At 42.3% G+C, this 14,914-nt stretch overlaps 1 protein-coding gene across 3 annotated transcripts in view; it reads right to left on the reverse strand.

Moving 5' to 3' along the window:
* The window catches only part of IFT81 (intraflagellar transport 81), a 282,490-nt gene that overhangs the window by 63,712 nt on the left and 203,864 nt on the right, over positions 1-14,914 (reverse strand). For all 3 annotated transcript variants that reach the window (XM_073585958.1, XM_073585959.1, XM_073585960.1), the window contains exons 13-17: positions 4,916-5,044; positions 4,321-4,410; positions 2,992-3,078; positions 666-737; positions 504-589 (exon numbers count right to left, since the gene is read on the reverse strand). In XM_073585958.1, the coding sequence (XP_073442059.1) occupies positions 504-589; positions 666-737; positions 2,992-3,078; positions 4,321-4,410; positions 4,916-5,044 (464 nt within the window). The remainder of the gene's footprint in view (positions 1-503; positions 590-665; positions 738-2,991; positions 3,079-4,320; positions 4,411-4,915; positions 5,045-14,914) is intronic.

Raw genomic sequence — 14,914 nt, forward strand, 5'->3', positions numbered from 1 at the left:
CGACAACGATACGACCCGGTCAGGATCGCTGGTGCATCGCTAAGTGGTCGCTAGTGAGCTGCCAAACAGGTAGATCTCACCAGCGACATAGATTTTTATTGGTGATATTTTATGGAGGAACGGAAAAAGGGTAATAGGACATATTGATTAAGCTTAAATAACAAATCGTGTGTAACATTCATGCCCACTCCATACTGTCAGGATGGACCTAATCATGAAACTGATTGCCTGCTTTAAGAGCACTGATAGCCTGCAACATATATGTGCAAGCTTGTCCTGTCAGTAACATTTGAGATATGCACAGAACCCAAGCAAATTAGAAAACTGATGTCAGTTATGTTTATTCTTTATTCAGTATATCATATACATTACAAATTGAACCTAATAATGGGAATCCCCTTTACGGGCCTTTTATATGGGGAGATTATTGTGTAAAGTATCTTATGTTTGCAATCAATTTTTTTAATACCAGCAACTAAAATCAAAATATACTGTATCCTTACCTGATAGCTTTCCTCCTTTCCTGCGAGTCTGGAGACACATAAGCTTTCATCTCATCTGTTGCACGCTGTATCTGGACTTCAGCAATCTAACAAAGAATACAGATTCAGTATTTCTGTACAAAACCAGAGCGAAAGTTATTAAATAAATCTGCGTAGTTTAACCTTTTTCATCAAGTTGATGTAATGATACTGAGTCTCGGCTTGGCTACACTCCTCCTGGAGTCCTCGGACTTCCTGAGTTAAACATAAATAATTACATAATTATTCTGGAGTAAAAATAGAACAAGTACTGAAAACACAGCAGAAAGTTAACACGGCAAAAAGTAAATCACTAAACTATATTTTCCAGGATTTTACATGCAAATCAATGCTTCATCAACAATGTTTTAGGGGCAACATACTAAGAGAAATGTTTCTGGAAGCAATTCTGAATTCAGTCTTAATTCTGCCTACTCAAACCAATCATGGGGGAACATGCAGGGGGAAAATGTAGAATAATAGAGAAGGGTGTTTGTAAAATTCTAACTGGTAAATGCCGTCTCATGAGCAAAAAATACCTATTACATGTAGTAGTCTAACTCCTGCTGCAAGGTGACACAGAATTAGCATGGGGGACAACTTTCAACTGCATAGCCCATCTTCACGGATTATTTTGAGAGCAACAATTTCTTAACGTTTAGAACCCCTTTATTATGTAGAGTGGACTTTACTGAAGTGGTTTACTGAATATAGCGACATCACGCTTTCCCCCGTACCGGAGGTCCGCTGCCTCGGAGTAACCCTTGACTCTGCCCTGTCCTTCAAACCGCACATCCAAGCTCTCTCCACCTCCTGCCGCCTCCAGCTCAAAAATATTTCCAGAATCCGTCCCTTCCTCAATCCTCTCTCTACTAAAATGCTTGTGCATGCCCAAATCATCTCCCGCCTTGACTATTGCAACATCCTTTTCTGTAGCCTCCCTGCTAACACCCTCGCACCTCTCCAGTCCATTCTTAACTCCGCTGCCCGACTAATTCATCTCTCTCCTCGCTACTCCTCCACTCCGCAAATCTCTTCACTAGCTCCCATTCCCTCAGCGTATCCAATTCAAATTACTAATACTGACCTACAAGGCCATCTATAACCTGTCACCTCCATATATCTCTGAACTAATCTCCCGATATCTTCCCTCACGTAATCTCTGATCCTCCCAAGACCTCCTTCTCTCCTCCACACTTATTCGCTCCTCACCCAACCGCCTCCAAGACTTCTCCCGAATAGCCCCCATCTTCTGGAATTCTTTGCTCCAACATGTCCGGCTATCAACCACACTCGGATCCTTTAGACGGAACCTGAAAACCCATCTCTTCAGGAAAGTTTACAGCCTGCAATGATCCCCGCTGCCTCTTCACCACAACTGGAGCTACCGCCTCACCATCACTGGAGCTGCTGCAACCCCCAAACCTACTGTCTCCTTCCCCAACATCCTGTAGAATGTAAGCCTGCAAGGGCAGGGTCCTCTCTCCCCTCTATATCACTCTGTGATTGTTAGTTTGTTTACTGTAAGTGATATCTGTAATTTGTATGTAACCCCTTCTCATGTACAGCACCAAGGGATCAATGGCGCTATATAAATAAATATTATTATTAATAATAATAATAATAATAATATAGACAAATGCAAATGGAGCACTAAACAATAGAAGTTAAAATGCTGGTTATGCACATCATGTCAGAGAACATATAATCTTAAAGTTGTTTATCCACATTTTTGGAAGGGTGCCAACAATTTTGTCGGGCCCATTTTTGGGGTTTTGTGTGATATGATGTGGTCACCGCTGCACTACAGTATAAATAAATAAAAAAAATATATATATACATATGCATGACTGGTATCTTAAATGCATATGAGAAGAGCGGGCGCAGACATCTCTATCTACTAGCATGATCTTCCAGCATTAGTAGGTGCACTTTTGACTTGAAGTTGAGGTAGAGAACTTCAAGTCAAAGTTGTGGGTTACTGAAGGGGAAACCTCCCAAGACAGCAAACAGGAAGACTGAAAATTGGCTAGTTGACCATTGACACCTTATAAAGCTGAGAAGCAGGACAGCAGCCACAAAAATAATTTGTTTTGTTTACTTTCTTATTATATACTTTGCTGGTATGTGTCTGAAATTAAAATAGTGAAGCTAAACTTTTCATTGAATGATTAGTCACATAACATGAATGGAGCCTCCTGTATACACAACATGTAGACCAAAGTTCATCGGACAAACTGTAGCAGATAATCAGATTACAGCTCCAATTTTCTGAAATGCAATGCAGAAAGAAAAATTGTAATCCGATTGCTTGGAATGAGCACTTGAATGAGCATAGCTTTTATACAATGCCCATTACTACTTCTGGATGTGCCATATAAAGGGGGCTCTTTATTCAGCAGTCATGAAATGCGCTGTAGTTGTACATGACATATTCAGAAGAGACTGCACAGGATAAAGAAAATGATACCTGCTCTAGCTTCGAGCAGTTACTCTCCAGGCCAGCCGCACAGCTGTCATATTGGGCTTTCTTTTCATCATACTCCTGGGTCAGCTCCTAATGTGAAAAGGGCAAAGATTCATGTCAGCACGTACTATGAGACCTCAAGCACATGGCATAGAGAAATGCACGTTCCCGTCAGTCAGCAGCTTCAGGCTTTCATCCTGGCACACAGAGTGTTGCTTACTTAATCTCAGTAGATGTATTTCATTCCTTTTTCACACATGGCAGGGGAGTATGTCTACTAACTGATACTTTAGACAGACACACGTCGGCTAAGCCAAGATGTTCTGAAGTAACCACTATGATGACCTGTTGCAAGGCACAAAAATGTTTTTCCCCAAAAGTCTATTATTGTATGAAAGTGAGCATAACAAAATTAAATTATGGTAATATATTAAGTTGGACCGCAACTACAGCAGATTTCTTTATAGACATTTTTAAAATAAAATTTCATAAATGCGTGAAATGTAAACCTGGCACTAACACTATGGGCTGCAACATGGGAGGTCTTGTGTTACCATTAAGGACAGTAGATTAAGCAGCTATATGAGAAATTAACACCGCCTTCAGACAAGTGACTTGGCATCTCATTTAGATTACACTACAACAGATATCATTACAGTACAACAGATGAAGTCTTCTTTCTCCACCAAGTACAACAAAAATGAACTCCAACCTGACAGATTCTGACTTGGCTTTTATACGAAGTTATAATGCTCGCTAAAGGGTCGATATTGACTTGTAGGATTGCTACCTCCAATAAGCGGCACTAGAGTTCAAGTCCTCTTCCTCGCTAAGGAGACAATTTGCATATTTTATTTTCCAGAGGAACATGCAAGGCATTAGAGTCTAATCATACTGGCGTCCCAGAGCAGGCATGTCACTCTCCACAAGGAGAAACTTTACCCCTTAGCCAAATCAGATCTCACACCTTGTACTGACAAGGGGCAATAACCCTGAAACACAGTGTCTGTAAACTAAGATTCTGATTTGGCTTTTATCCCAAGTCATATTGTAAGGCTCATTAAAGGGTCGATAGTGACTTGTAGGATTGCTACTTCCAATAGGTGGCACTAGAGTTCAAGTCCTCTTCATCTCTGAAGAAGCAATTTGCATCTGCAATGCGACACAAACTCAGGTGACATAACCCTACATTACTTTATAAGTATATATTCAGTACCTGGAGTTTATAAACTACTCAAAAGCACAAAAATACACGGGTATATTTTGTAATAACAAAAAAAAAAAACACTACTCTCCCCCTCACATCTGTACTACATTTAGATTTTTACAAACCTGGCATTTCTGGCGTAAAGGCCTTAGCTCTTTTATAACTGGAGCCAATGCTGATTTTTTTGCTTCTATCATGGAGTTTAACTTCTTTACCTAAAGAAACGTACAAAATAGTGTGAAAAATAAAAATCTTTGTGAGCATAGGTGAGCTCCTGTGTCAACTACTATTATCAACTGGTTCTTAAAAAAGCTTGCATTATACTTGGTCTATAGGCATCTATATACATTCAATTACAACATATATTAAGGGACATGTAGCTTTATGTTGTTTTAATATGTTAATTGAGTATTTTCATTAGGTTATTAGGGAGAATATATATTTGTCCATACTGTCAAACATTAAGTCTTGAAAAACATTTTTACTCCCTTATCTAAAATACTGCATGGATCAATATAGATTTCAATTATACAAATATGTATACAATTAATGTATTCATTCACAATATTTCCTGTACACCATCTCTTTACAATAAGTAATTTATAAACCTATATTGACACTACTAAAATCAAAATGATTGTTTAGCAGACTTTTTCTAATGTTCTATAACTCTAAAGCTACAACAATTTATGTTGCTTAGAAAATTGCAGAGTTACTTACCATGTTGGACATATCATCTAGGGTTCGCCCCTTCATTTCATCTACTTCGCTCTTCAAGGCAGACACTCTCTCCAATTCTTCCTGGGTGTCACTGTACCCTGATATTCCCCTTTTCTGTTCTATGGTTTGCTTTAAGAGAAATAAAGACTAAATATTAAATGCACTTTACAAGCAATTATATTATAGTAAATACCAAATGTGCTAGCAGCTTCCAACAGCTCTATTTATGGTGAGCTGTGGGAAACGGAGATGTTGACGTCATTCATCTAAGTTATAACTCATCACGTGTGAATGAATACATGTAAGCAGGGCTGTGGAGTTGGAGCCCATTTTGGTGGGAGTCGGAGTTGGCATAAAATGGACCGACTCAAACTCCTAAAATATATAATAAATTGGGTACAGTAGACCATTGCAGTTTGTGGGGAATATTTCTTTCATAAAATTTTGGTAAAGTTATGAAATGTCCTATAAATGTCAGTCCTATCCTATTCCTGATCTAAGGTCTAGACTTTTAGCTGAGATGAATCTGTGCTGCAGTTTATGTTCATGATAAGTAGTGAAGCTCCTCCTCTACAGACAAGGTACAAAATAACAAACACCCATGGAAAGAATGCCTGCATTCATCTCAAAACTTCTGGAGTAAACAGGATTAAGTTAAGTACTTCTTAGCTCATGTTTGGAGAAATTAGCTGCTCTGATGACTTATATACACTATACATAGAATATAAGGGGAAAAACTGTTTTCTAACATCTCAAATTCGGAAGTACAGAAAGAGGATCGATGAGGACATATATATATATATATATATATATATATATATATATATATATATATATATTTGTTTCTGTGTTCTGGAATATGATTCAGCACAAACATGTTCCCACATCCCCTCATCATAGACTGGGAAGAAATATGATGTGAAGCATTTAGTGAGCTGTACCCTGAGACAAGCCTGACATTGAAAGTTCAGAGTAAAGCTATCTAACGACATATTTTACAAACTTTATACTTATCATCTGTCCTATTGATTTATGCAAAGATTGTTTTATTTCTATCCTAAGTTATACAGTGCACGATTCGCTAATCTTGGAATAATTACAATATACCTTACTTTATTTACAGGACAAAATTATTTTGTGACCGAATTTACATAATTACAAAATGTCTAAGAAGCATCTTATGAAATCAGCTGTATTTGAGCATTTCAGTGACTCAAGATAAAAAAAAATTGTATGTCAGTGTATAAGTGACCCAGATGAAAACAAATGCTGTGATGCAAAATCAGTGCATACTCAGGCAGTGACAAAAATGCTCCTTCAAGAGCATCCAATCTAAAAAGACATTTACAATGCTGCCACCCAGAAGTTTGCAAAACTGTGATTGAAAAAGATCACAACAGCACCAAGAAACCAGAGACCAGCACTCTCCGGCAGGCAAAGGAGGAGGAAAGAGCGTCTCAAACATCAGTTACAAGATATTTTGTAAGTGATAGTTACTGTAACAATGACAGCAGATGTGTTTAAAAGACAGCTCATCAAGCTTGTTGTGAATGACAGTGTACCATAATCAATATTTACACAACCAACTTTTACAGCTCTGAAAGGAGAAATGGCCCGCAAACTTGGTGTTTCTCTGGAAAGAGAAAGTATTAGAAAATTAATGATTGAAGAAGCCCTTAACCAAAAGGAAGATCTTAAAAAGACTCTCGAGAAGCTTTGTGTTTCTTAAAATGCATGCCTGCACACATCACAGAGTGAACTATTTTGCTATCAACATTCAATATGTTTGTGACAACAACAAAATTGTTACTAAGAAGCTGGCAGTAAAAGATACTAAAGATCATCACAGCAGCCAGTTTCTCCAGACCTTAGTGGAAAAAGTTCTGCAAGATTATGAACTCAAAAAAGAAAAGGTTCTTGCTATTGTAACTGATAATGCTTCAAACATAGTAAGTACAAATAGACTGATGAATGAGAATAATGAAGGTGAACAGCAGCTAGAAGAACATTTCACATTCAGTATGTTGGAGAAGGAAGGCCACAGTCCTGTTCCCATAACGGAGGAGCAAACAGATATTACTACAGAAGAACAGCAAAATGATTCTTCACAATTAGATGATCTTAAACTTTGGGGCCTGATCCTAGCTCGGATAATTCCTCAACTTTGTGGCCAGAGCTGGATCAGGAGTGGCGGGACAGTTAGTGTAGCTGTGTGCTCATATATAGTTGAAATATATGGAAACAACTATATAAAAAAGTTACTTTTGTATGTTGTGTTATATTTAGGATTTAGGTTTGTTGTAGTGTGAATGTGGTAGTGTAAGGTAAGGCAGTGGGACCAGTAGGTATTTGATGAGTTTTGGTGCCTTGAATAATATCCGGTTTAGTGTAATGTGTTTATATTGTATATAATATTGTATATAGGACGGTGTGAATGTAGTTTGGGGTTGTATATAGTAGTATGAATGAAGCAGGGCCGGGGGTTTTACATGATTTTATACTATTGTTTATTATCTTATGGGTGTATTCATGTAGTTATGGTTATTTTGTTTCTTCCCTTTTATTTTTGTTTTTTTTGTTTTATTTGAATTTTCTTTTCTTTTCCTTGATTAGTAGGTTGAGAACTTTCCTCCATTTTGTTTCCAGTTCTAGTTTATTTCTTTTTGATTTGTGTCTGATTTTGTCATCTTGTTGTCTGATTGGAGTTTTGTTCTGTTGTGTTTTACCCTGTAATGTATCGTAGTTGTGTCATGTGATGTATCTACAGTACAGACCAAAAGTTTGGATACACCTTCTCATTCAAAGAGTTTTCTTTATTTTCATGACTATGGAAATTGTAGATTCACTCTGAAGGCATCAAAACTATGAATGAACAAATGTGGAATTATATAATTAACAAAAAAAGTGTGAAACAACTGAAAATACTGTATGTCTTATATTCTAGGTTCTTCAAAGTAGCCACCTTTTGCTTTGATTACTGCTTTGCACACTCTTGGCATTCTCTTGATGAGCTTCAAGAGGTAGTCACCGGAAATGCTTTTCACTTCACAGGTGTGCCCTGTCAGGTTTAATAAGTGGGATTTCTTGCCTTATAAATGGGGTTGGGACCATCAGTTGTGTGGTGCAGAAGTCTGGTGGATACACAGCTGACAGTCCTACTGAATAGACTGTTAAAATTTGTATTATGGCAAGAAAAAAGCAGCAAAGTAAAGAAAAAAAGAGTGGCCATCATTACTTTAAGAAATGAAGGTCAGTCAGTCCGAAAAATTGGGAAAACTTTGAAAGTGTCCCCAAGTGCAGTGGCAAAAACCATCAAGCACTACAAAGAAACTGGCTCACATGAGGACCGCCCCAGGAAAGGAAGACCAAGAGTCACCTCTGCTGAGGAGGATAAGTTCATCCGAGTCACCAGCCTCAGAAATCACAGGTTAACAGCAGCTCAGACCAGGTCAATTCCACACAGAGTTCTAGCAGCAGACACATCTCTACAACAACTGTTAAGAGGAGACTTTGTGCAGCAGTCCATCATGGTAAAATACCTGCTAGGAAACCACTGCTATGGACAGGCAACAAGCAGAAGAGACTTGTTTGGGCTAAAGAACACAAGAAATGCACATTAGACCAGTGGAAATCTGTGCTTTGGTCTGATGAGTCCAAATTTGAGATCTTTGGTTCCAACCACCGTGTCTTTGTGTGACACAGAAAAGGTGAACGGATGGACTCTACATGCCTGTTTCCCACTGTGAAGCATGGAGGAGGAGGTGTGATGGTGTGGGGGTGCTTTGCTAGTGACACTGTTGGGGATTTATTCAAAATTGAAGGCATACTGAACCAGCATGGCTACCACAGCATCTTGCAGCGGCATGCTATTCCATCCGGTTTGCGTTTAGTTGGACCATCATTTATTTTTCAACATGACAATTACCCCAAACACACCTCCAGGCTGTGTAAGGGCTATTTCACCAAGAAGGAGAGTGATGGGGTGCTACGCCAGATGACCTGGCCTCCACAGTCACCAGACCTGAACTCAATCGAGATGGTTTGGGGTGAGCTGGACCGCAGAGTGAAGGCAAAAGGGCCAACAAGTGCTAAGCATCTCTGGGAACTCCTTCAAGACTGTTGGAAGACCATTTCCAGTGACTACCTCTTGAAGCTCATCAAGAGAATGCCAAGAGTGTGCAAAGCAGTAATCAAAGCAAAAGGTGACTACTTTGAAGAACCTAGAATATAAGACATATTTTCAGTTTCACACTTTTTTGTTAATTATATAATTCCACATGTGTTAATTCATTGTTTTGATACCTTCAGAGTGAATCTACAATTTTCATAGTCATGAAAATAAAGAAAACTCTTTGAATGAGAAGGTGTGTCCAAACTTTTGGTCTGTACTGCATATATAATAAAAAAGACCTACAATTAGATGATCTTGTGGAAGCCACTTCACATCTCTTTCCTATTCATCACATGCGCTGTGTTGTGCACACGCTGCAGCTGACAATTAGAGATAGTCTGCAGGACGACATGCTGGAACTCTGATTAGCAAAGTGAGGAAATTGGCTATTGCTGCTAGAACCCATAAAATTGATTTCATCTTGAAGAGACGTGCTGAAAAAGGGGCAATTGTGGATCAAGCCACTTGGTGGGGCAGAACCTATTTAATGACTGGGCAATTGCTTGAGCTGAAACCCTTCCTTGTAGATATGGCCAACCCTCAGGTAACACTTTATGAAGGTCAATGGACACAGGTGGCTGAATTGAAGGAATTGCTTCATCACCCATTTACAGTGACTAAAAAGTTACAAGCTGAGGATTTAACTCCTGGCATTTTTATAAAGGCGTGGAAGAACTTGTTTTGCCTGTCCCAAAGAGGAGGTTTAATCGCAGATGGCATTGCTGCTTCAATTAAAAGGAAAGAGACACTACTATTAGAAAATAAAATTCTTCTGGCAGCTGTTTATGTGGACCTGAGTCATCGTATATTGCTGGATGATCAACAGCTTACTAAAGGAAAAGATGCTCTGATTGAGGTAGCAGTTGGGATGAGTGGGCTACAGGACGGCCAAGAGCAAGGGGACTCGGGTCCTGCCAGTGCTGCTGCTGCAGTTTCTTCATCCTCATCAGATGAGGAGTTTGATTTAGAAAAGTCTTTGGACGACATGGAGCAGGCAAAGCGTTGCCGCAGGGAAAAAGATTCCACTCCCATAGAAAACAGATTAACCATATTTCAGCAAAATTTTTCACTTGCTCTCAAAGAAGTAGAAGAGTTCAATCGTTCATCAAAACTGACTGTGCATGAGGCAATTCCTTTATACCCTGAAATTGTTAGAGATGTTGCCCATGTGGTTACGGCTTTGCCACCAACCCAAGTTACTGTAGAGAGGTTGTTCTCTAGCCTTAAAATAATTAGGTCAGATTTGAGGTACATTTTTGTTGAAAACTTTTTTTTCCCCACTTACTGCATAGTGTATAATAAATTGTAACTAGAAGTGTATTTCCTGAAGGAAGTACAGATAGTGGTTTGAAATGGTGCCCAGGCTGCCCCTTTAAGAGAGACTTGCCTGCTGCCCCTGCAAGACTTTCAACTCAGGATCTGTTTTAACTGTGGGTGCCTCTCAGGGGCCACTTTGGCCTCAGAGTCCGATTTTGTGGCTGGGGCCCCTCAGGGTCCGACTTTGTGGTTGGGGACCCTCAGGGTCTGATTTTGTGGTTGGGGCCCCTCAGGGTCCGATTTTGTGGCCGGGGCCCCTCAGGGTCCGATTTTGTGGTCTGGGCCCCTCAGGGTCCAATTTTGTGGGTGGGGCCCCTCAGGGTCCGATTTTGTGGCCGGGGCCCCTCAGGGTCCGATTTTGTGGTTGGGGCCCCTCAGGGTCTGATTTTGTGGCTGGGTCCACTCAGGGTCCGATTTTGTGGGTGGGGCCCCTTAGTGTCTGATTTTGTGGGTGGAGCCCCATAGTGTCTGATTTTGTTGGTGGAGCCCGCTGGGTACATTTTGGTGGGCGGGGCCACTCTGGGTCCGATTTGGTGGGCGGGGCCACTCTGGGTCCGATTTGGTGGGCGGGGCCACTCGGTCCGATTTGGTGGGCGGGGCCACTCTGGGTCCGATTTGGTGGGCGGGGCCACTCTGGGTCCGATTTGGTGGGCGGGGCCCCTCTGGGTCCGATTTGGTGGGCGGGGCCCCTCTGGGTCCGATTTGGTGGGCGGGGCCCCTCTGGGTCCGATTTGGTGGGCGGGGCCTGTTATGAATGAGTCACCGAGGAGAAATACAAAAAGCAAGCTAAGCCCAGAAAACCGGAGAGTGTTGTGAGTTCATTTTCCCCTTCACCGTCGATATCTGATGAACTTCCTCTTGTGGTGAAGGAAGGTAGTGAGGCTGATCTGGTAGATGATGACTGGGTAACAGGAAATTCTGACGCCCTTCTGAGTCGCTGGTGATTTCTCTGCAGGATTCTTGGAGACCAGTCTGATTCCTGCTTCCCAAAGATAAGTTTTTGCTCTGCTATTGAACTTATTAGTTTTGTTTTGTTTACCTTGTTTTTTGGAGTTCAGCCATCCCCGGTCGGGAGTGTGCTGAGTTCCATTTCTGTCTCTGATCAGTTTGTCTCTTTGCTCTGTCTTCAGAATTTACCTGAGTGCTCATATACAGTGGGGAAAAAAAGTATTTAGTCAGTTAGCAATAGTGCAAGTTCCACCACTTAAAAAGATGAGAGGCGTCTGTAATTTACATCACAGATAGACCTCAACTATGGGAGACAAACTGAGAAAAAAAAATCCAGAAAATCACATTGTCTGTTTTTTTTTCATTTTATTTGCATATTATGGTGGAAAATAAGTATTTGGTCAGAAACAAAATTTCATCTCAATACTTTGTGATATATCCTTTGTTGGCAATGACAGAGGTCAAACGTTTTCTGTAAGTCTTCACAAGGTTGCCACAGACTGTTGTTGGTATGTTGGCCCATTCCTCCATGCAGATCTCCTCTAGAGCAGTGATGTTTTTGGCTTTTCGCTTGGCAACACGGACTTTCAACTCCCTCCAAAGGTTTTCTATAGGGTTGAGATCTGGAGACTGGCTAGGCCACTCCAGGACCTTGAAATGCTTCTTACGAAGCCACTCCTTCGTTGCCCTGGCGGTGTGCTTTGGATCATTGTCATGTTGAAAGACCCAGCCACGTTTCATCTTCAATGCCCTTGCTGATGGAAGGAGGTTTGCACTCAAAATCTCACGATACATGGCCCCATTCATTCTTTCATGTACCCGAATCAGTCGTCCTGGCCCCTTTGCAGAGAAACAGCCCCAAAGCATGATGTTTCCACCACCATGCTTTACAGTAGGTATGGTGTTTGATGGATGCAACTCAGTATTCTTTTTCCTCCAAACACGACAAGTTGTGTTTCTACCAAACAGTTCCAGTTTGGTTTCATCAGACCATAGGACATTCTCCCAAAACTCCTCTGGATCATCCAAATGCTCTCTAGCAAACTTCAGACGGGCCCGGACATGTACAGGCTTAAGCAGTGGGACACGTCTGGCACTGCAGGATCTGAGTCCATGGTGGCGTAGTGTGTTACTTATGGTAGGCCTTGTTACTTTGGTCCCAGCTCTCTGCAGTTCATTCACTAGGTCCCCCCGCGTGGTTCTGGGATTTTTGCTCACCGTTCTTGTGATCATTCTGACCCCACGGGGTGGGATTTTGCGTGGAGCACCAGATCGAGGGAGATTATCAGTGGTCTTGTATGTCTTCCATTTTCTAATTATTGCTCCCACAGTTGATTTCTTCACTCCAAGCTGGTTGGCTATTGCAGATTCAGTCTTCCCAGCCTGGTGCAGGGCTACAATTTTGTTTCTGGTGTCCTTTGACAGCTCTTTGGTCTTCACCATAGTGGAGTTTGGAGTCAGACTGTTTGAGGGTGTGCACAGGTGTCTTTTTATACTGATAACAAGTTTAAACAGGTGCCATTACGACAGGTAATGAGTGGAGGAAAGAGGAGACTCTTAAAGAAGAAGTTACAGGTCTGTGAGAGCCAGAAATCTTGATTGCTTGTTTCTGACCAAATACTTATTTTCCACCATAATATGCAAATAAAATGAAAAAAAAACAGACAATGTGATTTTCTGGATTTTTTTTTCTCAGTTTGTCTCCCATAGTTGAGGTCTACCTATGATGTAAATTACAGACGCCTCTCATCTTTTTAAGTGGTGGAACTTGCACTATTGCTGACTGACTAAATACTTTTTTTCCCCACTGTAGTCATTCTGAAGTCCTAGCGACTTCAGGGCCTGTTTTTCCTATCAGACGGTTGGGACATTTTTTGGTAGGGTTTTTTACGGATTGCAGACAGCAGCTTTTCTATCCTGTCCTTTTTAGTTAGCTTGGGCCCCATCGTTTGCTCAACCTATCTTTCTATCTGTGTTAGTGTTTTCATCTTGCTTCACCGTCATTATATGTTGGGGGCTGGCTATTGCTTTGGGGTCTGCTCTGGGGCAGTTTAGATTTCCCCTTTCTTTCTTTAGGCCTATTTAGTTCTCCGGCTGTGATCGAGGGGTCTAGGGCATCGTAGGAACCCCCCACGGCTACTGTTAGTTGTTGTGGATAGGATCAGGGGTCTGCAATCCGATAGCTACCAACCTCTCCGGTTTTCCGGACTTAGCTTGTATTTTTGTTTTTTCCTCCTTCGGTGACTCATTCATAACAGGAGAGGTTGGTAACTAGCGGATTGCAGACCCCTGATCCTATCCACAACTAGCAGTAGCCGTGGAGCGTGCCTACGGTGATCCTAGAGGATCCTGGGGATTCAGCCCAGTCCCAGCCAGGGCTGGCTGAACACAAAAACTAAGTAAACCAGACAAAAACTCATATGAACAATAGCAGAGAAAACTTAGCTTTAGGAAGGCAGGAACCAAACTGGAAACCAGGAGCCAGAGTCAGGAAAAATCACCAGCAAGAAACTAGGGAGTCGGCTGCCTTAAATCCAATCAGAAACTCCTGATGTCCAATCGCAGTCCTCCTCCTCAGGTGGCCGGTCTCTGCCATTTAGATCAGCTTCATTACCTCCCTTCACCAACAGAGGGAGTCCAGATAGAGAACTCACTACTCCTCTGTCAGCACAGCCAGCTCCATAAACCTCACCAGAAGCCAGAGGCAAACCCGAAAATGAGCTCACAACAGGGGCCCCTCAGGGTCCGATTTGGCGAGCGAGGCCCCTCAGGGTACGATTTGGTTGGCGGGGCCCCTCAGGGTTAGATTTGGTGGGCAGGGCCCTTCAGGGTCCGATTTGGTGGGCGGGGTCACTCTGGGTCTGATTTGGTGGGCGGGGCCTCCTCAGGGTCTGATTTGGTGGGCGGGGCCACTCTGGGTCCGATTTGGTGGGAGGGGCCCTTCAGGGTCCATTTGGTGGGCGGGGCCACTCTGAGTCTGATTTGGTGGGCGGGGCCCTTCAGGGTCCGATTTGGTGGGCTGTGCCACTCCGGGTCCGTTTTGGTGGGCGGGCCACTCTGGGTCGGATTTTTTTTGAGCGGGGCCACGCTGGGTCCGATTTGGAGGCCAGGGTGGCTCAGCCTCCGATTTGGAGGCCGGGGTGGCTCAGCCTCCGATTTGGAGCCTGGGGTCACTCAGCTTTCGATTTGGCGTGCCGGCCCTTTAAGAATCACTTCGCGTCGGCTCTTTAAGAGCCAGTTTGGCTCACTGGGCTTCTAAATCCACTTTGGCGCACTTCTCTCTCAGGGGCATGCGTCATGTGATGAAGCTAGATTTGCATTTGTGCTGTGGGTTTCTCTTTAAGAGCTGAAATTATCTGGCAGAAACTGTGTCCTTGAGAGGTCATGTGAAGTTCGTAGGCGTTGGCATAGTAACTGGCGATGGCAAAGCTGACAGTGGGCATTTAAATAGCACTTCCGGCCGCTGGGCCGGAAATGAGCTCATTGCCGACCCCGTCACGTGATCGGGGGTCGGCGTTACGTTGCCTGGAAAACCACAGGTCTCAGAGTCCTCTATGGTTGTT

The sequence above is a fragment of the Dendrobates tinctorius genome, unplaced genomic scaffold (assembly GCF_039654945.1).
Source record: "Dendrobates tinctorius isolate UK_male_01 unplaced genomic scaffold, ASM3965494v1 ptg000090l, whole genome shotgun sequence".
Lineage (NCBI taxonomy): Eukaryota > Metazoa > Chordata > Amphibia > Anura > Dendrobatidae > Dendrobates > Dendrobates tinctorius.